At 37.5% G+C, this 25,500-nt stretch overlaps 1 protein-coding gene across 2 annotated transcripts in view; it reads right to left on the reverse strand.

The window, feature by feature from the left end:
• Positions 1-25,500, reverse strand: part of P4HA1 (prolyl 4-hydroxylase subunit alpha 1) — a 92,896-nt gene that overhangs the window by 29,007 nt on the left and 38,389 nt on the right. Inside the window, exons 6-9 of one of the 2 annotated variants that reach the window (XM_074382380.1) lie at positions 14,274-14,513; positions 11,287-11,483; positions 6,992-7,168; positions 3,945-4,015 (exon numbers count right to left, since the gene is read on the reverse strand). In XM_074382380.1, the coding sequence (XP_074238481.1) occupies positions 3,945-4,015; positions 6,992-7,168; positions 11,287-11,483; positions 14,274-14,513 (685 nt within the window). Of the gene's footprint in view, positions 1-3,944; positions 4,016-5,035; positions 5,107-6,991; positions 7,169-11,286; positions 11,484-14,273; positions 14,514-25,500 lie in introns of both variants that reach the window. The other variant, XM_074382381.1, reaches the window with a different exon arrangement.

Here is a 25,500-nt window from a genome sequence, read left to right on the forward strand (position 1 = left end):
TATAGTGAAACCCTGTCTCTACAAAAATATTTAAAAATTATTCAAGCATGGTAGCGTACACCTGTATTCCTACCTACTCAGGAGGCTGAGGTGGAAAGTTCACTTCTGCCTAGGAGTTGGAGGCTGCAGTGAGCTATGATCATGCCACTGGACTTAGGCCTAGAGACCCTGCCTCTTAAAAAAAAAACAAAAAAAAACTCTTTTTTATGTTTTTTAAACAAAACAGTAAAGGAGTTCCACATATATTTTGCCAAAGAAAATACTATTTGCTGAAATGTTGGAACAAATTATTATGTCCACTAAAGGTGCTATCATTGCTTAGACATTTCTCAAAATACAGATATTTGAAATTCCTTTCTAAATCTCAAAATGCAGACGTTCCCAGACTACAAAGGATTAAATTAACTGACATCGGAATACAAATTTTCTTCCATCGGAATACAAATTTTCTTCCATTTGGCAACTGAGATGCCTTCTCTCTCTCTCCCTCCCTCTCTCTCGCTTCTTTTTTTGAGACAGAGTTTTACTCTGTCACCCAGGCTGGAGTGGAGTGGTGCAATCTGAGCTCACTGCAGTCTCTGCTTCCCAGGCTCAAGTGACCTCCCACCTAAGCCTCCTCAGTAGCTGGGACTACAGACGTGCACCACCAGTCTCAGTTAGTTTTTTTCTTTTTAATTTTTTTTGTAAATAGAGGCAAGATCTAGCTATACTGCTTAGGCTGGTCTCAAGCTCAAGTCATCCTCTCACTCCAGCCTCCCCAAATGCTGGTATTACAGGTATGAATCACCATGCCTGGCCTTCTAATGCTACTAGCTAAATACCTTCTGCTGTCATTTATAGTATGTAAGTATGGTTGTACCTTTCTCAAAAATCCAGTAAAACTGCTTCTAAAGAGGTACAAAACTAGAATATTTTTAAATTTTGAAATGTTTAGAAATATTTAGTTTTTTTTTTAAAAAAAAGCTTATAGATCACCTTACAACAGTAATTTATTTTGACTTATTGGCAACAGTCCACTGACTGAAGGCTAGATATTTCTTCAAAAGGTCCATTGTATACATAGAAAATTTCCCTTCCAAGACAGTCTTCCAAAACACTGAATTCATAAAATTTTGTTTTATATGCTATATAGAAGCATGCAAATCTAGAGAATTTAGCTATTTACATTAAAACCATGTAATAATCTGATAAAATCTATAACAGTTTAAGTTTTTTTTTTTTTTTTAAAAAAGGAGGGGTTCATTTTTGTAAATACAAATTAGATTCTGTAATAGAATGGAAAATTAGCTTAACTTAAAAATCAGGTTAATTGCAATGTTCAGAAGCACTGTAAATCATATCTCAAACATGTATGCAAATTAGTTTCTACAAACCCTTACTATTAGCGTTCCTTAAGGATAATTGCTCCTGTGATTAAAATGAAAATCATATTATTGCAAATTTAAATTTTCTTCATGTCTTCTAATGGGGTTCAGGACAATCAACCCCAAAACGTTGCACCATAGCATTTGAGCCGAAGTAGGAAGGTCTCTTTGGCCTTCTCCCACTCTTTTCCCCTTAAGCAGGCCATAAAAGAAATTCTCTGACCTTCCTCTAAAGTAGTATAAGACTTTCAATCCAGAAGTATATCCTCTACTTGGAGCAAAGAAACATCCTATCCTGAGACACAGAAATATCAAGAAGTACCTAAACAAAAAGGATACGCTAAATTTCTCCCAGTTTATTACCATTAGATCATATCCCCTTTGTTCAGTCATATTTCTGCATGACTATCCACTCATCAAACCTAGCATAAAAATACACAGGTTTCCCTGTTTCTTTGGGTTCTCTTTTTTTCTTTTCTTTTTTTTTTTGAGACAGGGTCTTACTCTGTCACCCAGGCTGGAGTGCAGTGGCGTACTCATGGCTCACTGTAGCCTCAAACTCCTCAGGCTCAGTTGATCCTCCTACCTCAACCTCCCAAGTAACTGGAACTACAGGTGCATGCTACCACACCTGGCTAATTTTTTTTGTATTTTTTGTAGAGACGGGTTTGTCCATGGGGACATGTTGCCCAGGCTGGGGTCTTCATTTGTGAAGGGTCCTTGTCATGTTAATTTTATATTAAATACACTTGCATGCTTTTCTCTTGTTAATCTGTCTTTTGGTATAGGGGTCTCAGCCATGAAGCTAGTGATAGGCAAGAAAAAAACTTTTTCTCTCTTACGCTTACTAGGGCAAAATGGCAGGTGGTGTTATACGGTAGAGACAAGAAACCAAGACATATGCATGGTAATGTTTAAGGTTAATAAATGAAAGGCATATGGTTCTGCCCAAAAAAGAAAAAGGAAATGCTGAATCAATGCATTCAGTCCAGCCTAATCATTTCGTCTTTTTGAAGACAGCAATAATCTTCAAATTTCTTTGAGTACCTCCTAAGACGCTTGTTAAAATCTATGTGCACCTTTGCACAATTTTTTAGTTGACAAATAACATTATTCAGTTTTGAATGATTTAATTCTGTCATACTGAAAATGTTAGTAATTTCTTTAAAATGATTACGTTTAAAATGTATCCACTGGAATCTAAATACCATAATGATTTAATATCCACCATCATCCACTTAAAATGTATGAATATTTTTTAATACTTGGACATTTTACAGCTTTTTTTCCCTGATGTTAAATTTTCATTCCATTCTTATCCTAGAACAGTGATTCTCATAGTGTGGAGTCACTAAAAGCAGTAGTGGGGATTTTACCTACCACGGACATTTGGCAATGTCTGGAGACATTTTTGATTGTCACAACCAGAAGAAGGGTGTTACTGGCATCTAGTGAACCACAGATGCTGCTAAACATCTTAAAAAGCTGAAACAGTCCCCAACAGCATTATTTAATTCAAAATGTCAATAGTGCAAAGAAACCTTGTCCTAGAGTGACACATTTTTTATGCCTGAAAATCTTTTTTTTAATTTATATATAATTGCATTTTAGGTTCTGGGGTACATGTAAAGAACATGCAGGATTGTTGCATAGGTACATACATGGCAATGTGGTCTGCTGCCTGAAAACCTTTTATTACATTATACTTCTCTATAATAAAAATATTTATACAATTAACAAAAATGAATTTCTTAAAACAAAAAGGCTGTGTTAAAGATAATATCTTCTGGATTGTTACTATAATTATTACTCACATGTTAATCTAAACAACATGATTAAACAATATCAAATATAAAAAAGTGAAATATATTAAGATGTTCCTAATGAGACGAATAGGGCTTATGCTTGTTATTTTTAATTAGTTCTTGTGTCTGTGAATAAATATTCTAATTGTTAGAATAAGACAGAATTCAGCACAAAGGTATTTCTGTTTTCATGAGAACTGAGAAAACTTCACAAGTAGATGGAAAAGGAGTTCTATTGTAATAAAGTCACTCAATTCTGTGATCTCCTTCTAAGTTACACAGTGAGCTCTTTTTAAAAAATTATTTTAGTAATCAATCAACTAATAACCTAGTAAGATTCTCTTTAAACATTGTTAAAAGCAAGGAACTTGTTTTGTTATATAGTCATTCAAGGCATTTACTTGCTCAATACCTGCAGCTATTGGGTGACCCTGAAATTTTTAAACCCCTGCTTTACTACAGAGTCCACATGAGACCTTGTTTAATGAAGGGAATTTGGAAACTTCTCTTAGTTCATATGAGAACACATTTCACTTATCAAAGTTTGGGAGCCTCAAAAGACATTCTATAAGTTAATGTTACTTTGGAAAACCCCTATTAACTACTCCATAACCATGTTTATTAGTCCATCATGAAAACTCCAGCACAGATTTTATCAATTATCTATGCCTAACAACCGAGGTCTTAGAAACCACATCATGAGTTTTGAGAAAATTAGATTCCCAGGAAAGAAATGGTCCAAATATGACTAAAGTTCTCTCCATTACTCCCTTACCTCTTAGATACTCTGTACTGTGCTGTGGTCAATTTTCCAGTCTCAGGGTCATGTACTGTAGCTCGGCTCAGCTACAAAAAAAGAGAAAGGACAAGGACTTACTCCAGTAGCAGGCAATTTTGGGTTGTTTGTTTTGTTTTGCCAAGCCACAGGTGATTGGAAGGGTTCAGATTGGTCTGGATGGTGGGTTATGGTCTCAAATCCACAAAAACATTTAGAAAGGTGGCAATAAGAACGGCCACTTCCAAATCAAGAGAAAATGAGTTGACAGATTTTTCTTGTATATTTATTGTCCTTTCACTTTTTTTTAAATCATTTGAAGCTGTATGTAAATGATTTATAGCACTGGGTTTCACAGGAGCTTTCTCAGGTCTAGAAGTTTAAGTTACTTAAATATTTTGGGGGAAAAAAAAAAAGTAGACTCCTTAAATTCATTTTTTAAAACTCTCACTAAGATAAAACTGTTTTTAAATTTCTCTGGCAAAGTAAAAGGAAACTAAGTTTACAAGTAATTTCTGGAAGACTGAGCCCAGAAGCATAACTCTCTGTTCTACCTACTGCCAACTTCTGAGTCAGCAAATTTTTAAAAAACTCCAACAGGAGGAATACAGATTACTACATAATGACAATGGTATTTTACAAGATGTGTAAACAAATGCCAAAACAATCACCGTGAAGGATGATATGAATCATTGCAGCATTTATGAATGTGAGAAAACTGCAGAAGTGAAGACTACTACTCCCAGATTCAGGAGACTGCTGCTTTATTTCCCCCTTTAGCAACAAACAGGAGAAAGAAAATATGTGTCAGGCCATTTCCTGGATATTTGATACCTGATCTGCAGAAAGACAAAAAGCAGATTAATCCCCTAAAAATAACATACTAATTAAAGATTAAAAACAGAACTTCTAGTGAAGGAGAAAGATCTGTGAAACACAAAGCAGTTTATCCATACGATATCCTGTTTATATACAGGGTGGTGACTTGAGCTGGAGACTGAAAATGACCTACTTCCCTTAAATGAATAATTCCTGTAGGATGTACAAAACACTCATTAGAGGGCAAAATATGCAGCATACGCATCTCTTACCTTTTGCTAATTCTGTAATGTACCGTCTCCAAGTCTCCTGTTATTGGGTTTGAAATGGTGGCTCGCCTCAGCTGTGAAGCCAACCATCAAAATAGTTGCATTACAAGACAAAAAATGAATCACATTTACCCAACCAGTCAGAATTCTGGGGTTTTTACAAAGGAGGCTAAAAAAATAAAATAACTCCAATACACTTCCAGTCACCTTGGGCTGAGCCTTGAGCCTTGAGCCTTGAAAGCCAGTTAGTTTCTTAGGTTTTTTTTTTTGGTCTTTCAATTTTTTGTTTGTTTTGCATAGATGGAGGGAATACACACAAAAGAGATTGGAAATTAAATTTCTTTCAATGGTGAAAGGATACGACAGTGAGAAAATGGGAAATTTCTAAAATTTGAAATCTAATTTACAGTTTATATGAGTGGCCATCTGAGGGTGGGGAAAGGGGGTGAGAAAAGAAGAATGGCTATTTGCAGTTAATGATCCATTCCAAAACCTGACTTTAACTTTTTTGTGTGATGGAACTGTTTGCAAAGGTTAATGTTTACAATTCATTTTAAGGTCAATTCTTTTTGTTCCTTCAAGGTATCCATTCATTAATATATAAGGTAAAATAATCTTGGACTGAGAACAAAGGCAGAGGAAAAGAACTCATAAATGTTAAAAACAGTAAGAAAGATAACAGCCTCGATAATAATTTCCATTTTTTTTAATCGAAGTATGATTCTGAGATTGTAAGAGCATTAAATTTTATTGCCATTAGTTATTCATCAAAAACAATCCAAACTGAGGAATTTCCAGGATATAACTTGATCTCTAAGCTGAAATGAATTAATTCCCTTGGACGGCACCAATAATACATATTAATATTGGACCAGTCTTTTGCATTTATAACGTAATCTTTGGCCCAAAAAAAAAAAAAGAGCATCAATTTGGAAAAGCAGTGAAACTCTAAAAAAAAAAAAAATTCTAAGTTCATTTGGCAGTACAGATGTTCAGATAATTTCAAACCTTCGATGTAACAATGGTCAACAAACTATGGCCACAGACAAAATTCAGCCTGCTGCCTGTTACTGGAAATAAAATTTTACTGTAATATAGCCACACTCTTTCAACTACATATTTTCTTTGGCTGCTTTCGCACTATAATGACAGAGCTAAACAGTCATTACAGAGATCATATGGCCTCCAAAGCCTACAAAATATCTAATATCGACCTCTATGGAAAAAAATCTGCCAACTCCAGTGTGGTAACAGAGCAAAAGCATGCCTAGAATTTATTCAACAATCTCTTTATGAAAGTGGTGGCAGATTGTATTTTGCTATCAAGAAGACCAAATATGTTTTAAGAACAAGCTGATGGGGGAAAAGGTAAGAGCACAAAGGGCAGTCTTTTCCACATTCTCACTAAGGAAGAGTTTTTATGCTAAACACTAAGCTTATAGATTGGGTTTACATTAGATTATTTTTCTTGTTATGATAAATTATGTGGGTTAAAGTCAGAAAACTATAATGTCATCATTTCAAATTAACATGATGCTTGTGCCCAATTATATCTCATATTTATAATAGTAACAATGTGACTAAAAGGGAATAAAAAATACTTCCAAAGTATTCTTTCAATAAAAATACAGAAGTTATGAAAAAGCTGGGCTTTGAGTAGCCTCTGAGATTAGAAGACTTCAAAATATATAGAAAAGTTTATAAGGAAGACAGTGAAACGGTGTTAACGGTGAATAAAAAACTTATCAATAATTTTCATAACTCAGTGCTTAAGACCTAGTTGAAGGATACGATGTGTTAATAACAAATGGAAAAACTGGCATAAAGAGTAACTCCATTATATCTTAAAAAAAATCTGTGGCGTTATTAGTGTATCAATTATCCTTTCTGTTTTCTGACAAAGATAAATTCATACAAAGGTACAGTAAATTGAGGAGAAAGAAAGAAAACATTATTTACCCTTGGTTTTGCTAGGTCTTTGACGATTTCAATTTCTGCATCAGAAATAATATCATGGAAGCGAATAATACGAGGTTTGTCCCATTCATCCTCCTGCTTAGCTGGTGCCAGAATAAATTTAGGATTCCGGTTTCCATCATGGTAGCGACAAAAGAGTTTTTTCTGTCTCCGAGGGGTCTAAATATAAAGTTAAAAATATGATAAATGTATTAGAGTTATATTACTTTTAATATCTATTCCTATGCAGTTAAGAGACAATAATGCTTGCATATACAAAGCATCTCTGGAAAACTATACAAAAGAAGCAGTACTCTGAATATTTTGCCTCAAACAGGACGTTCATAATTTTAAATACAGCATTAATGATTATTTTCTAAGTGAGAGAGGCGAGGTCTTAAGGAGAAAGGTAGTGTATCTCTTTTAACCTTCCTCTCATCAAAATAAAGTTCAAATGTTTAGATATGAAAGAAACAATGCCATATTTATGAAAATATTAAATGAATGCCCAGCATTGCTCTAAATGACACAAAGTAACTGGGAAGCACCCAGAGACAAAAAGTTTCTAGAAGGGAAAAAAAAAAACCCACGAGGTTTCCCTAAATATCTCAGTTAAATGCTGTGGCAAAAAAAAAAAAAAAAAAAAAAGAAAATGAATTTTTTAAGGACAAAATCAAAAACGGATAGAGCTCTAAAAAAACAGAAAATAAGGTTGTTGGGTTTTTTTGAGATGGAGTCTTGCTCTGTTACCAGGCTGGAGTGCAGTGGCGCAATCTCTGCTCACTGCAACTCTGCCTCCTGGGTTCAAGCGATTCTCCTGCCTTAGCCTCCTGAGTAGCTGGGACTACAGGTGCCTGCCACCATGCCCAGCTAATTTCTGTAATTTCATTAGAAACAGGGTTTCACCATGTTGGCCAGGATAATCTCAATCTCCTGACCTTGTGATACACCCACGTTGGTCTCCCAAAGAATGATTAAAGCCAGCAGAAAGTAAGTTATTAAACAAAGATCCCAGACCCTTTTTTTTAAGGAATATAAAAACAGAGCAGTCAACAAAACCTTCAATCATCTATGTATTATATTAATAAAATAAGTTATTTTGATGCTGATTCTCCTGTTTATTAAACAAGTATGACAGGCCGGGCATGGTGGCTCACACCTATAAACCCAGCACGTTGGGAAGCTAAGGTAGGAGGATCACTTGAGCCCCAGGAGTTCAAGACCAGCCTAGGTCACACAGCAAAATCTCATCTCTACAAAAAAATTTCAAAATTAGCTGGACATGGAGGCACTTGCCTGTAGTCCCACCTACTTGAGGGGCTGAAATGGGAGGACTGCTTAAGCCCAGGAGGTAGAGGCTGCAGTGAGCCATGATCATGCCACAACACTCCAGCCTGGGTGACAGAGCAAGATGCTGTCTCAAAAACACAAAAGAAAACAAAAACAAGTATGTCACATAAGCAGGAATATGATTAGTTTATTTCAATTATTATCCTAATAATACAATAAAACAAAGAATGATTCATGTTTATTCTCCCTGTACTTTATCTAGAGTCAAATCCAAGGCTTTAATTTTTAATAAGTATTTTATATAATGATGAGATGAATTTAGCTATTCTGAGAAAAAGAATGGTAGGTTTTTTGTTTGTTTTGTTTTTTTGAGACACAGTCTTGCTCTTTTGCCTAGGCTGGAGTGCAGTGGTGCGACCTTGGCTCATTGCCACCTCCGCCTCCCAGGTTCAAGCGATTCTCACGCGTCAGCATCCTGAGCAGCTGGGATTTACAGGTGTGTGCCACCATGGCCGGCTAATTTTTGTATTTTCTTTTCTTTCCTTTTTTTTTTTTTTTTAAGACAGAGTCTTGGTCTGTTGCCCAGGCTAAATTGCAATGGCATGATCTCAGCTCACTGTAACTCTGACTCCTGGGTTCAAGCAATTCTTCTGCTTCAGCCTCTCGAATAGTTAAGATTATAGGCACCTGCCACCACGCCTGGCTAACTTTTTGTATTTTTAGTAGAGATGGGGTTTCACCATGTTGGTCAGGCTGGTCCTAAACTCCTGACCTCAGGTGATCTGCCCACCTTGGCCTCCCAAAGTGCTGGGATTACAAGCATGAGCCATCATGCCCAGCAAGAATGTTCTTTTGATCTTAGGCAAAGTTGAGTATGTGTTACATTAACAAACTGGCAAATTAGCAGACTCTTGTTTTATAGCTACAGTTTTGTTTTGTTCTTTAAGAGTTATTAAGAGCAATAAAAATTTCTGCTTACTATGAAAATCTGAACACTAGCTATTTGGTATTATAAAACTTGTGAATTTTTAGGTGATAATATTGTAATTATTTTGAATTTGTATTTTAAAAGATACATACTAAAATATTTAGTAATGAAACAGAAAAGAAAATGTTTAATGAGTCTAACAGTGTCACTATCTTTGTATTTACTCATTAGCTCAAGCATGTTCTCCTAGGACTTCATGAACCTAACTATCATAAGTGTCACCACAGTATTGCATACTTTGCTGTTAGTGGTTAAGCTGTCAACAGTCATCAATATAAAAATGTAAAGCCCAGCTTGAGTTTATTAGTAGTAAAGAAAATTTTAAACACTTTTCAAATGTTCACACTTAAAAGTACTTACTCCAAAAATTCACTAATTCTTTGGATGCATGCCTACATTCAACTGAAAGCTAATACCACATGATATTCCTTTCAAAAGGTTCCATAATCAATATTGAGAAACAATGTATTTCATATTATAATGCACATTATCATAAAAAGATTATGAGACGTCTTGAGGCTGAACAAAAGCCAGTATTCAACTTTGTTTAACAAATGTTCCCCAGACTTTGTTCTTTTTTACTTCTAGCCTAATATCTACTAACATCTATAGAACTGGAATTCTGAATTACAAATACATAAATATAAATATACAATAAAAAAATCTATAGATATATTTTAAAGAAATTATAAAGATAAAATCTGTTAACTTTCTGCCTTCTGAGTATTAAATAGACTAAAGCATTTCACTAAGCAATCTTGTCAAGATTAGGAGCAAAACTACAAGGGATTACTGTATAGATGAATCTGTTGTATCTCTTAAGATGGGTTAAAGTAGTATTATCATCTCTAATTAAGACTGCTGAACCACCAGGTGTGGTGGCTCACGCCTGCAATCCCACCTCCCACCTTTGGGAGGCTGAGGTGGGCGGATCACCTGAGGTCAGGAATGAGACCAGCCTGGCCAACATGACGAAACCTCATCTTTACTGAAAGTACAAAAAATAGCTGAGCATGTTGGTGAATGCCTGTAGTCTCAGCTACTCAGGAGGCTGAGGCACAAGAAATGCTTGAACCCGGGAGGCAGAGGCTGCAGTGAGCCAAGACGGTGCCACTGCACTCCAGCCTGGATGACAGAGTGGGTTTCTGTCTCAAAAAAAAAGTACTGCTGAGAATTCTCTTGCATTAAATAAAAGAAAAACTATGACTTCCTTTAAACGTATTTGATCCTTCACCCTGGAAGGTAATATTACCACAAACATGTAATAATATATGATTCACAAGCTTTATTTTAAAGCTATTTTACTAATAATTGGAACATATTAAATGTGGCTCCCAGAAAGAGATCATGTGGCATACTGTAATTTTTTTAAAAAATATTTTTAGGCCAGGCGCAGCGGCTCACGCCTGTAATCCCAGCACTTCGGGAGGCTGAGGCAGGCAGATCACAAGGTCAAGAGATTGAGACCATCCTGGCCAACTGGTGAAACCCCATCTCTACTAGAAATACAAAAATTAACTGGGTGTGGTGGTGTGTGCATGTAATCTCAGCTACTTGGGAGGCTGAGGGGGAAGAATCACTTGAACCCAGGAGGCATAGGTTGCAGTAAGCTGAGATTGCACCACTGGACTCCAGCCTGGAGACAGAGCGAGACTCTGTCTCAAAAAAAAAAAAAAAAAATTTTTTTTTAGAGACAAGGTCTTATTCTGTAGCTCAGGCTGGAATGCAGTGGTGGAATCATAGCTCACTGTACCCCCAAACTCCTGGACACAAGTGATCCTCCCACCTCAGACACCTGAGGAACTGAGACTACAGGTATACACCAACATGCCCAGCTAATTTTTAGATTTTTTGTAGTGGGGTCTCATTATGTTGCCCAAGCTGACATACTGTAATATATTATACAGTCATTCTGACTTTTATCACATAGGCTTAAATATAAAATAACTGATTCTCTCCAGAACTGTGTACAAACACATACACACACATTTACATACACACAATGGCTTTTCCACTTTACCATTTTGATACCCTCCCCACGGCACAGCATTTCGTACTTCTGTCTCTCTGGCAGGTAATCCACAGCAATCCCTTTTTTCTTTGGTGTAGTTTTCTGATCAGATTGGTCATCTGAAGCAGACTTATTGACATCTTTTTCTTTAGCCATTATATACTCAAAATATTTTAAGTTACCATTAGCTCTCTGATGTTCAGGATCTATTAGAAGAGAAACAAAGCATGTCCATGGGTAAGTTCATGCTTGTTCAAGGATCAGAATACAGTAATATAAAAATAGGAGACATTATAATTTATCTTCCAGACCAGGTTGCTTTTGTGAGTGAAAGGAGGCACTAACAAAAATTATTATGCCAAAAACAATAGGTATAAGTTACCACTGCCCCCAAGTAAATCAGGACATACAGTCACCTATATAAAAACAGTTCTGAGCCAGGCACGGTGGCTCATGCCTGTAATCCCAACACTTTGAGAGGCCAAGGTGGGTAGATCACCTAAGGTCAGGAGTTCAAGACCAGCCTGACCAACATGGCAAAACCCTGTCTCTACTAAAAATACAAAATTAGCCAGGCATGGTGGTGGGTGCCTATAGTCCCAGCTACTGGGGAGGCTGAGGCAGGAGAATCCCTGAAACCTGGGACGCGGAGGTTGCAGTGAGTCACAATCACACCATTGCACTCCAGCCTGGGCAACAAAAGCAAAACTTCGTCTCAAAAAAAAAAAAGAAAAGAAAAAAAATGCCAGTTCTGGAGACAGAAACAGCCATTTATTTAAAGGTAGCAACTAGTGCTTCTATTTTATTTACCACTCAGCTAAAGGAACTAAGTTCAATTGGATGTCAAATGAATTTTAAAATCTCACTCATCTTACTTATTTTAAGCAATGAAAAAGATTTTTCCAAGACTGAAAAATAATCACATGAGGATGACAGGGGATACCCAGTTCAAAGGCAACCTTTACCACAGATACATTATAAATGTAGCCTACTTCTAAGGGCTGAGTGAATTTCAGTCCCAAATTTCTAAGTAAGAAGGAAAAGGGAAACGAAAGATACAATTTTCAGACAAGCTAGAATCCACTAACTGCCTCAGAATTGCTAGTCATAATTTTGAACTACCTTTTAGTAGGAAAAAAAGAAGACTAAGCTGTCCATCTGAGAGAAAAAAAAAAACCCCACAACAACTAAAGAATACACACACATAAAAATAAAAAGGCAAGGCTGGGCGCGGTGGCTCAAGCCTGTAATCCCAGCACTTTGGGAGGCCGAGGCGGGTGGATCACGAGGTCAAGAGATCGAGACCATCCTGGTCAACATAGTAAAACCCTGTCTCTACTAAAAATACAAAAAAAAAAAAAAAAAAAGTTAGCTGGGCATGGTGGCGCGTGCCTGTAATCCCAGATACTCAGGAGGCTGAGGCAGGAGAATTGCCTGAACCCAGGAGGCGGAGTTTGCAGTGAGCTGAGATCGCGCCATTGCACTCCAGCCTGGGTAACAAGAGCGAAACTCCGTCTCAAAAATAAATAAATAAATAAAAAATAAAAAGGCAGAACAGTATATAGAGACTTTGCTTGTGACAGTAACTGTTTAGGATACATAGCCCTAGATTGTAAAATATTTCTTGTCCTTCAGAAACTGCTCATAATATATGTTACAATATCCAATATTAACCTAATTTTGTAAAACAATGGAAAAATGTGTGCAGGGAAGGGGATTATACTCTAAAAGGAAACAAATGTGTAGGTATCTTTGAGTGACTGGCTTATGGATGACTCTTCTCCATCTTTTTCTGTTTTAATAGATGTTCTATAATGAGTACAAAGTACATTTTAAACTAAGAGGAAATATCACAGAAAAATACTGAAAGGAAAAAAGATTACTTGAACCAATATCTTAATTTATTATCACCCACCTAAGAAATAACCCACTTATCAAAAGTTCATTTTCAGCAGATCAGTCCTTCTGAGCTGTTTGGTTCTTCTAACATACACATATTTTCCTATTTCATAAAAATAATTTTTAAAGTTTTAAAGCTTCATTATATACCAAAGGCCACCTAAACTTACTATCATACAAATTCTGGACTCCATCTCCAGAGATTACAATTTAGTAGGTCTTGGGTAGAGATCAAGCAATTTTCACTTCTAACAAGTATCCAAGTAATTCTGATGCATGTGCTACTTGGACCATACTTGAAAAAAAACACTACATCTCTGTTCAAAGTACTATTGATAAAATTATCATAAGGTATATATTTTTCGTTTTTTGTTTCTTTTTTTTTTTGAGACGGAGTTTCGCTCCTGTTACCCAGGCTGGAGTGCAATGGCGCGATCTCAGCTCACCACAACCTCCGCCTCCTGGGTTCAGGCAATTCTCCTGCCTCAGCCTCCTGAGTAGCTGGGATTACAGGCACGCGCCACCATGCCCAGCTAATTTTTTGTATTTTTGTAGAGACGGGGTTTCACCATGTTGACCAGGATGGTCTCGATCTCTCGACCTCATGATCCACCCGCCTCAGCCTCCCAAAGTGCTGGGATTACAGGCGTGAGCCACCGCGCCCGGCCCAGGTATATATTTTTCTAACATTTAAATATGATAATCTATTTTTAGCCCATCTATTTTAAATCACTTTATTTTAAAATATGAAATGCAATAAAACATAACACCCTTCAAAGAAAATTAACATTTAAAACGGCAACATGGCTAACAAACATTTTTAACTGAGTTAGTTAGGTTAGCTTCAATTTTGAAATTCCTGGAGAATACAGAGCAGAGAAACACAACCACTGTTGTAAGCACTATTAGGTGAGAAAAATCAGTCATCATTTACTTTGAGAATAAACAAGAAGAGGATAATGTATGTTTAACAAATAAGGCTCCTGACCTCTAACAGATAAAAAAAATATCAGAAGTATTTTAAATGGGGAGAAACAGAAAAAGAATATGTATTCCCCAATAAAACTATAACCTTAAATTAGGCCCAGATAACATACCTAGTTCAAGAAGTTTCTTTGTGAGCAAAAGTGCCTTATCCAGGTCTCCCTGCTGATATACTGCATAGCTCAAATAATCTAGAACAGAGACTTTATCTATGGTAGAAACCTCGCCTTCATCCAGTTGCCTTAGCGCTTGTTCCATCCACAGTTCTGTATGGTAATAATCTGCCTCTGTATAGGCCACTTTGCCCAACTCAAAGCAGTCCTCAGCTGTTAGAAAAGATTTGTGTTTCACTCCTATGAAAAGAAAATACAGAGAACTTTAGGAATCTTAACACTACCATATATTTATTTAGGACTACACAGCTTTCAAAGTGCTGTCTCACTTTTATTTGAAGCTCAAAATAATCCTCTGGATAAGCAAAAATAACCCTAATTTTATAAGCAAAGGAACAATCTATAATGTAATGTAGCCTAACAAGAATCACACAGCTGGTAACAGGGGATATGGAACCTAGAGAACACAAAACGAATTATCAGCCATCATACCAAAATGAAACATCCATTAAGTTGAAATATACTATTTTCTGACAGTAGGAATTACCATATGAAATATATCTATCTCACTGCTAACCAACAATCTGGGCAAGAGATGAACGTACAGGAGGAGAGGTCAACATGTCAACTGGGTTCTTTCTTTTAAACAGCATTAATATGTAATTTAAATACCATAAATTCACTAATTTAAAGATTACAGTAGTTCTTAATATATTTACAGAGTCGTGCAACCATCACCACAATCTAATTTTAGAACATTTTTATCCCTCCAAAAAGAAACCTTGTAACCATTAAGTCACTACCCATTACTTTCCCCACCCTTCCCCAGCCCTAGACTACCACTAATCTACTTTCTGTCTCTACACATTTGCTTATTCTGGACATAATGCTGCTATGAACATTTGTGTATAAATTTCTATGTGAACATGTTTTCATTTCTTGAGTATGAGTGGAACTGATGGGTCTTTAAGCAACTCTATGCTTCATGTTTTGAGGAACTGCCAAACTGTTTTCCAAAGTGGCTATAACATTTTACATTCCCACCAACAAGGTATGAAATTCCAATTTCTCCACATCCCTGCCAATAGTTGTTATTGTCCTTCTTTTTTATTGTAGACATTCTGGTAAATATGAAGTCACATTTCATTGTGGTTTTGATTTGCATTTTCCTAGTGACTAATGATGTTGGGCTTATTTTCATGTGCTTATTTCCATTTGTTTATCTTCTTTGGAAAAAATATCTTTTCAAAGCTTTTGCCCATTTAAAAAATGCGGGGACTAGGCATGGTGGTTTCACACCTGTAATCCCAGTGCTCGGGAGGCCAAGGCAGGAGGACTGATCAAGGCCAGGAGTTTGAGACAAACCTGGGCAATGTAATGACACCCTCATATCTAACAAAAAATTTTTTTTAGAAATTAGCCAAGCATTGTGGTGTGTGCCTATAGTCCTGGCTAGTTGGGAGGCTAAGGCAGCAAGACTGCTTAAGCCCAAGGGTTCAAGGTTACCATGAGCTGTGACTGTACCACTGCTTGCCAGCTGGGGCAACAGAGCAAGACTCTGTTTTCAAACAAAAAAGTTTTGGTTATTTGCCTTGTTATAATTGATTTGTTAGAGTTCTCTATTGAGACAGAGTCTCGCTCTGTTACCCAGGCTGGATGGTGAAACCCCGTCTCTACTAAAAATACAGAAATTAGCCGATCGTGGTGGTGCACACCTATAATCCCAGCTGCTTGGGAGGCCGAGGCTCAGGAATCACTTGAACCTGGGAGGCAGAGGTTGCAGTGAGCTAAGATTATACTACTGTACTCCAGCCTGGGCCATAGAGCAAGGCTCAGTCTCAAAAAAAAAAAAAAAAAAAAAAAAAAAAAATTATCTGGGTGTAGTAGCACAAACCTACAGTCCCAGCTACTCAGGAGACTGAGGCAGGAGAATTGCTTGAACCCAGGAAGTGGAAGTTGCAGTGAGCCGAGATCATGCCACTGCACTCCAGCCTGGCAACAAAGCAAGACTCTGTCTCAAAAAAGAAAAAAAAGGAAGGAAAATACTCAATCTCATTCATCACTGAAGAAATAAAAAATTAAAACCACCACCAATAAAAATATCTTAAAATAATGGCCTAGATTTATTGAGGTCTTACTATCTGCCAAGTATTTGCCACTTATGTAATCCTCAAAGCCATCCTATTACAGATGAGAAACTAAAATAGAAGTTAACTAACTTGTCCAAGGTCACATGTTTAAAAGCAAGAAATGGAATCTGTTCAATACAACTCCAGAAGTTTGCATTCCTGTTGTTATACCATTAAATGGCAAAACCTAATAGTGGGAGGAAGCAGCAATGTAAACTGGTAACTTTGCTTTTAAAAAATTTAGCAATATGAGAAAAGAATAATTTAAATTCTATGACTCAATACTACTATTTTAAATTATTTCATTGAGATTTAGTACTAGGGGTTGGGGATCTTCCTGTATAAAAGATTTATGTGGCTGAACTATATTATAGCTAAAAACTATAATAAGCTGAAAGCAAGGAAATAAGGAAACATACAGGCAAATATATCGACGTAATGGAATAGTATTTTTCATTAAGAAAGATAATTTCAATGACATAGAGAAAAGTATAAGACATTTAAAAATAGAAAATATGAACAAATAAGATATCCTAGGCCAGATGTGGTGGCTCATGCCTGTAATCCCAGTACTTTGGGAGGCCAAGGAGGACTGATCACTTGAGATCAGGAGTTTGACACCAGCCTGGTGGAAACCCCATCTCTACTAAAAATGTAAAAATTAGCCAGGTATGGTGGTAGGCGCCTGTAATCCCAGTTACTCAGGAGGCTGAGGCAGGAGAATTGCTTGAACACGGGAGGCAGAGGTTGCAGTGAGCCAAGATTATGCCACTGCACTCCAGCCTGGGCAACAAGAGTGAAAATCCATCTGAAAAAAAAAAAGAGACTCTAACAAAGACCAGGCATATTGGAATGGGGAAAACAAAAGACCTTCTAAAAATCATAAATATAATCAACAATAGTTCAAAACTCATTAGACTCGTTAAAATGTAGATTAAACACAGCTAAAAAGAAAATAATAAATCTAGAAGACAGAGGTAAATAAGTTATCACGGTATAAACTACCCAGAATGCAGCAGAGAGAGAGATAAATATGAAATGCTAGTTAAAACACAAAGACAAAAAAACTAAAGTCTAATTATATCTACTTGGAATTCCAGAAGAAGAGAACAGAAAGTATGTAGGTAATATTTAAAGAGAGAATGGTAGAAAAATTTCCCAAATTAAAATGTGTAAATGTTCAGATTCAGGAAACACAAAGAATTCCATTCCAAGCCAAACAAAGCACATTTACAGGCTTCTTAAGAATGTATTTCAAGGAGGAAAATTCCCAAAGGAAAGTCTGAGGGTACAATAAAGAACGATGAACAATGAAAATGGTATACATAAATGCCAATCTAAATTAAAGAAAAGGGCCTGGCACAGTGGCTCACACCTGCAATCTGAGCACTTTGGGAGGCCAAGGCAGGCAGATTGCTTGAGCTCAGGACTTCAAAACCAGGCTGGGCAACATGGCAAAACCCCGTCTTTACTAAAAATACAAAAAATTAGCCAAGCGCCGGGCGCGGTGGCTCAAGCCTGTAATCCCAGCACTTTGGGAGGCCGAGGCGGGTGGATCACGAGGTCGAGAGATCGAGACCATCCTGGTCAACATAGTGAAACCCCGTCTCTACTAAAAATACAAAAAATTAGCTGGGCATAGTGGCACGTGCCTGTAATCCCAGCTACTCAGGAGGCTGAGGCAGGAGAATTGCCTGAACCCAGGAGGCGGAGGTTGGGGTGAGCCGAGATCGCGCCATTGCACTCCAGCCTGGGTAACAAGAGCGAAACTCTGTCTCAAAAAAAAAAAAAAAAAAAAAAAAAAAAAAAAATTAGCCAAGCATGGTAATGCAGGCCTGTAATTCCAACTACTGGGGGAGGCTGAGGCACGAGAATCACTTGAACCCAGGAGGTGGAGGTTGCAGTGAGCTGAGATTGCACCATTGCACTCCAGCCTGGGCAATAGGGTGAGATCCCGTCTCTAAATAAATAAATAAATAAAGTTGAATAAAGGCAACATTTACAGAGGTGTAACTAAGGGAAAAAATAAAGGGGATGGTCATGGTGAGACTCCGTCCCTAAACAAACAAACAAACAAACAAACAAACAAACAAATAAATAAATAAATAAATAAAAGTTGAATAAAGGCAACATTGACGGGGGGAAACTAAGGAAAAAAATAAAGGGGATGGTCATGGGACGCACTCCAGCAGGGTGGCAATCTTCAGATGCTTATTAAGAAACAAACGAATAAAGTAGAAATTGATGAATGTGAAGACAACAGTGATTCCATTTTTCATGTTAATCTGCCACATTTACCTTTTGATTAATCTCAGTCCCATGAATGCCTGCTGATTTCTACTTTACTTGCTGTCCTTAGTGTAAGAACATGTACTCACTATAAATCCTGCCTTTAGATCAAAGCAACCTTGATGTTATCACAAGAATTACAGGCTATGACACACACAGCATTCTTGCCTGTTCTGGAGTTTGCCTTTAATTATCCGTATAGAGCACATACACCCTTTCCCTATGGCATTTAAGCCATGCGTCTGGAGACTAATGCTGCAGAGATCTTGCTGCTGCCCAAGACCATGCTTCCATCTGTAAGTTTCCCAATAAATCATCCTTTACTGACAATTAAGTTAAAAAAAAAAAAAAAGAAAGAAAGAAAGAAAAAAGAAAAACCTAGAACCTCCACAAAGTAGAGTAATAACATGTAGCTATAGAAAGAAATAAGGATTTCTATATATGACATGAAGTAATGGCTAGGGCAGATCAATAAATTAAAGCACCAAAGTACCTAACAGTATTTATAGTATGCTATCTTTTGTGTTATGTGGAGAGAAAATAGGAGTAGACATATATTTGCTTATATTTTTAAAAAACTGGAAAAAGTAAAAAAATGGTCACATATAGGAAGGGAATAGGTTGAAAAGTATAGGAATGAAAGTGAGACTTCTGTTAAGGTACCTTATTAGTATAGTTTGGACTATAAATAATTTAAAAGTTTTACATAATTAAAAACAACAAATGGGCTGGGCATGGTGGCTATAGCCTAAAATTTTGGCACTTTGGGAGCCAAGGCTGGAAGATCTCTTGAGCCAGGGAGCTCAAGACAAGCCTGGGCAAAATAATGAGACAATGTCTTTATTAAAAAAAAAAAAAAAAAAAAAAAATTAGGTATGGTTGTACATGCATGCCTATAGGCCTAGTTATTTAGGAGGCTGTGGCAGGAGGATCCCTTGAGCCCAGGAATTCAAGGCTGCACTGAGCTATGATCATGCCACTGCACTCCAACCTGGGCAATAGAGAAAGACACTGTTTCTAAAACAAACAAATGAAAACAATGAATCAAAAGAAAAAACAAGGCAATCCCTGAAAACTGAGGAAAAATATTGAAACAAATGAATCCAACCGTATAACATGTTGAGGGCATTCCCACAAAGAGAAATGAATTACTTCAAATATCTTTAAAACAAGATTTTGACTGATCATATCTAGAGTGAAAACATTAAACTGTATTCAGTAGTTTTTTTTTTTTTTTTTTTTTGAGATGGAGTTTCACTCTTGTTGCCCAGGCTGGAGTGCAATGGCACCATCTCGGCTCACCACAACCTCTGCCTCCCAGGTTCAAGCAGTTCTCCTGCCTCAGCCTCCTGAGTAGCTAAGATTACAGGCATGCACCACCACACCTGGCTAATTTTTTTTGTATTTTTAGTAGACACAGGGTTTCTCCACGTTTGGTCAGGCTGGTCTTGAACTCCCAACGTCAGGTGATCCTCCCGCCTTGGCCTCCCAAAGTGCTGGGATAACAGGCATGAGCTACTGCACCCACCAGTAGTCTTAATGTTATTAATAGTAAGAATAAAATAGTATGAGTTAATAGTATGAAGAATAATCATGTTAATATCCTTAGGAACCAAATTTTCAAAACAAGAAAAAAGAGACATAACCCTCTGATTTTCAATCTGAATTGAAATTAACAATATGAACTTACATATTTCCTGTCTCTGTTTATGACAAATTTGATAGCAATAAACACCCCTAGAACCTAGCTAGACTCTGCTACTTAAATGTCATCCCTGTTCAAAGGTATCAAGCCTTGCCAGACACAAGAGGGCACACCTGTAGTCCCAGATATTCAGGAGGCTGAAGCAGGATGATCACTTGAGCCCAGGAGTTCCAGGCTGTAGTGCACCATGATCACATCTGTGAATAGCCACTGCACTCCAGCCTGGGCAACATGGCAAGACCCTATTTCTTAAGGGGGGATGGTGGGAAAGGACCAAGGCTTATTAAAGAAATGCCTGGTTCCTATTCTGGAGTGTAAGAGAAACCTGGAAAAAAAAAAAGTGCCAGAAAGCAAGGAGGTTTCCTCTCTATCGAAGTATAGTAACAGTCAACTCAAAAAAACAAGTCAATCTAAAGATGCTCCCACTGGGCTAAAATGGGATAATCTGAGATCAAAGAAATAATGAATAGACTGAAATACAAAAAAAAAAAAAAAAAAAAAAAAAAAATCCATCTGGGCACAGTGGCTAAAGCCTGTAATCCCAGCACTCTGGGAGGCAGAGGCGGGCAGATCACCTGAGGTCAGGAGTTCAAGACTAGCATGACCAACATGGAGAAACCCTGTCTCTACTAAAAATACAAAATTAGCTGGGCATGGGAGTGCACGCCTGTAATCTCACCTGCTCAGGAGGCTGAGGTAGGAGAATTGCTTGAACTTGGGAGGTGGAGGTTGCAGTGAGCCGAGATTGTACCATTGCACTCCAGCCTGGGCAACAAGAGTGAAACTATGAGTTCATGATATGTCATGAAAATTACTGATCACTACTAAAAATAGTTACTCATTACTCTGAAAATTGATAAAGAAGACTAATTACAGACTTATTTGCCTTTCCTGTATATAGTTCAGGGTAACCAAACAGTTGATGATGGAACATTCCTATTTATAGAATTCCAGTTAAAAAAAGTAAAAGGAATAATAGAATGAAAAAAAATCACCATTTTGTAACCCCTAGTGAAATAGTGGTTGTAGGCAATGATCATCAAAGCCTGCCAAAGCCATTAGACAAAACTTAAGGAGAACTTTACATGGAGTGATCAGGCTCTCACCACCAGAACCCCACTCATCAATCAGCATCATAAAAAGTGTGAAAAGACATTAGGTGTTGGTTCGTGCACTTCAACAGAAAGTTCATAGTGCCACCTATGGAGTTAATTTTAAAACTTGAATCTAATTGAACCTCAAGCTCTAACCAGCTTGTAGGAAACATAAGCATTAAAGGAACACGTTAATCACCAAAGTAGTCAACTCCAGAATGCGGAACATTCCACAGAACATATGACTAGGTTTCCCCAACTAACCAGTGTGGTAAAGAGAAAGAAAAAAAAGGAAAAGGGAATAAAAGGGACTTAAGAGACATAATAAAAAAATGCAACTGTATAAAGACAACTTTGAGATAGAGTCTTGCTCTGTCGCCAAGTGCCAGGCTGGAGTGCAGTGGCGCAATCTCGGCTCACTGCTATCTCAGCCTCCTGGGTTGAAGCAATTCTCCTGCCTCAGCCTCCCGGGTAGCTGGGACTACAGGTGCGCGCCACCACGCCCAGCTAATTTTTTTATTTTTTAGTAGAGACGGGGTTTCACCATGGTAGCCAGAATGGTCTCGATCTCTTGATCTCGTGATCCACCTGCCTCGGCCTCCCAAAGTGCTGGGATTACAGACGTGAGCCACCACACCCTGAAATATTGTCAATTTGTTAAGCGGAGTGATAGTAAGTGGTTACGTTACTTTTTTCAAAAGACCGGCTGGGTGGAGGTGGCTTATACCTATAGTCCCAGCTACTTGGGAGGCTAAGGTGAAAGGATCACTTGAGCCCAAGAGTTCAAGCCTGCAGTGAGCTATGATGGTACCACTGCACTCTAGCCTGAGCAATAAAGTGAGATCCTGTCTCTAAAAATATTAATTAATGAAAAAGACCTACTTGAGGCCAGGAGTTCAAGACCAGACTGGGCAATATAGGAAGAGCCCATCTCTACAAAAAATTTAAAAATTACCCAGGTGTGGTAGCAGACCTATAGTGCCAGCTATTCAGGAGGCTAAGGCAGCAGGCTGGCTTGAGCCCAAAAGTTCAAGGCTCCATTGAGCTATGATCATACCAGTGCATTCCGGCCTGGATGACAGAGTGAAATCTTACCTCAAAAAAATTGTCCTGATCAGTTAGATATCCATGTTGAATTATTTATGGATATATCTAGGATTTGCTTCTAAAATACTCTGACAAGGCCAGGCACAGTGGCTCACGCCTGTAAATCCCAGCACTCTGGGAGGCTGAGGCGGGGGGATCATGACATCAAGAGATTGAGACCATCCTGGCCAACATGGTGAAACCCCATCTCTGCTAAAAATACAAAAAAAATTAGCTGGGTGTGGTGGTGCATGCCTATAATCCCAGCTACTCAGGAGGGTAGGGTAGGAGAATTGCTTGAACCCAGGAGGCAGAAGTTGCAGTGAGCCAAGACTGCGCCACTGCACTCCAGCCCGGGAAAAAGACTCCATCTCAAAAAACAAACAAACAAAAAACCTCCAACAAAAACGACAAAAAAGGTGGAAGGAGTAGATAAACCAAGGATGACAAAATGTTTAAAACCGTTTGGAGCTTGATGATGGCATAGGAGCCGTACATTACCTTTATTTTTGTATATGTGTGATATTTGATATTTTCCATAATAAAAGAAGTTTTATAAATAACAAAAAGGAGAAAGTCACGTCCTACAGGGCTCTTTTTATGCTATCATACAGAAAATCATATAGTTCCCTTTCTGACACTATCAAAAAAAATGACAGGTATGTGAAAAAATAATAACAAGCCTAGACAAGAAATGTCAACAACATTTCTCTCTGAATATACAGCTCTGAGACTAAATCAATATTACACTAGTAGTCATGATTCCAGAAGAGCAAAGTTTTTAAAAGAAACTACTAGTCAAAGACAGACTAGCCTACATTTTCTCTGATAAAACAGATCACATCGTATATATTTATCTAAGTGTCTGATAATACCACAAAGAAAATTGGTGGAGAAACAAATAGAATGGTGGTTTCTTTAATACATTTTGATTGAATACACTTCAAAGAGTCACTAAAATGGCCAGAACCAGACTTAGCTATAACCTACCCCATGGTGGTAACATGTTTTTTTAAAAGATGCTAACAGAAAAGGAATTCATGAGAAATAAAAGGATGTAAAGTTATGAGCATGTTTTGCTGGTGATTAGACAGTTGCAGTTGATTAGACCATGGGAAAGCATAAGCTGGTCTGACAATGAGCTGTGGAATTCCAGGATCAAATAGAGTCCAGGCTTGTAGATGTATGCACTGGAGGATCACATGACCCATTTAATCAAATATTCAAATCATACAATTACCTCCATTCACTATTTTTTTTCTGGCCTTCTGTTAATCACTAACAGACAGTAACTGATGATCAGTATACTCCTAAAATGAAGATGAAGATCTGTGTTTTTTCCCTTAAACAATTCTCTGCCCCCACTTCCACTCTAGGAAAGGATACTGTCTTAGTGCATTTGTGCTCCCATAACAAAATATCAGAGGACTGGATAATTTATAAAAAAAACAAATTTACTTTCTCACAGTTCTAGAGGCCCGGTAGTCCAAGATCAAAGCACCAGCAGGTTCAATTGTCTAGTGAGGGCTGCTCTCCTCTTCCAAGATGGTACCTTGTTGCTGCATCCTCCAGAGAGGAAGAATGCTGTGTCCTTATATGGTGAAGGTGGAAGGGCAAGAGAACTAGAGGCTGCATCAAACTGCTTTCATAAGTGTCTTAAATCCTGTTTGTGTAGGACCCCATCTCTTAATACCATCACACTGGCCATTAAGTCTCACCACCTGAATTTTGGAAGGACACATTCGAACCATAGCAGATGCTAAGAAACTAACTTCTTAATAGTTTAACATGACTTAGTTCCAGAAACTAAAGATGAATATTAAATTGACAATGCTATTATTTTTCAGTTATGAGAACTAGTAAACTGAGGATGAGCTCATAATGCAGCAATTATAAATGTTTCTCTCAGTGGCATGCAAAACACGTAAGATGACAGTATGCCATTAATACATGTAAGTAGCAACGGTAATATTTTTTTACATGACCTGATATTCTGGCAACATTATTTGAACAAGCATGGCAGAGACAGTAGACAATCTTTAGCTATTCTGCTTTGGTAAAGTATTTCTGCTTGTGTTAACCTATTGACCTTTAACAACACTAAAGGCAGACTGCCTGGGAATCTGATTTTTAAAATAAATGAAAAGTGATGCAGCATTTGAAAAGGAAACCTGTTTCCAAAGTAGAGAACAGGAGAAGAAAAAGTAAATAGGCAAGAAAACAAAGAAGAAAAGGAAATAAGGAAAGTGATAGGAGCAGAAAAAGACTATAAAAAGCTTCATACAAAAAGCAAACCAAATTTGATGAGAAACAAGAATAAGTTGTAAATTCCTTTGGTTCAAAGGAAGAGGTATGATGACTGACATGAACATATCAAATTGAATATAATAAACCAAAATGAAAGTAAACTAACACTAAAAAGAGTCCTTTATTGTCATGTGTCAAGGGCGGGACAGGTAGAGATAACTGAATCATGGGGGCAGTTACTCTCCATGCTGTTCTTGTGATAGTTAGTTAGTTCTCACAAGATCGGATGGCTTTATAAGCGTCTGGCATTTCCCCTGCTGACACTCATTCCCTCTTCTGCCTTCCGCCATGATTGTGAGTTTCCTGAGACCTCCCTAGCCATGTGGAAATGTGAGTCAATTAAACCTTTTTTTTTTTTTAATAAATTATCCAGTCTCAGGTATTCCTTCATAACAGTGTATGAATGGACTAATACATCCCACCTCAGTCTCCCAAACAGCTAGGACTACAGGCATGCACAGCCACACAAAACTAAGTTTTAATTTTTTTGTAGAGTTGGGGACTTGCTATGCTGCCCAGGCTGGTCTTGAACTCCTATCCTCAAGTAATCTTTCCCACCCTTAGCCTCCCAAAGTGCTGGGATTACAGGTATAAGCCACCATGCCCAGCCCTATTTT

The sequence above is a fragment of the Saimiri boliviensis genome, chromosome 12 (assembly GCF_048565385.1).
Source record: "Saimiri boliviensis isolate mSaiBol1 chromosome 12, mSaiBol1.pri, whole genome shotgun sequence".
NCBI lineage: Eukaryota > Metazoa > Chordata > Mammalia > Primates > Cebidae > Saimiri > Saimiri boliviensis.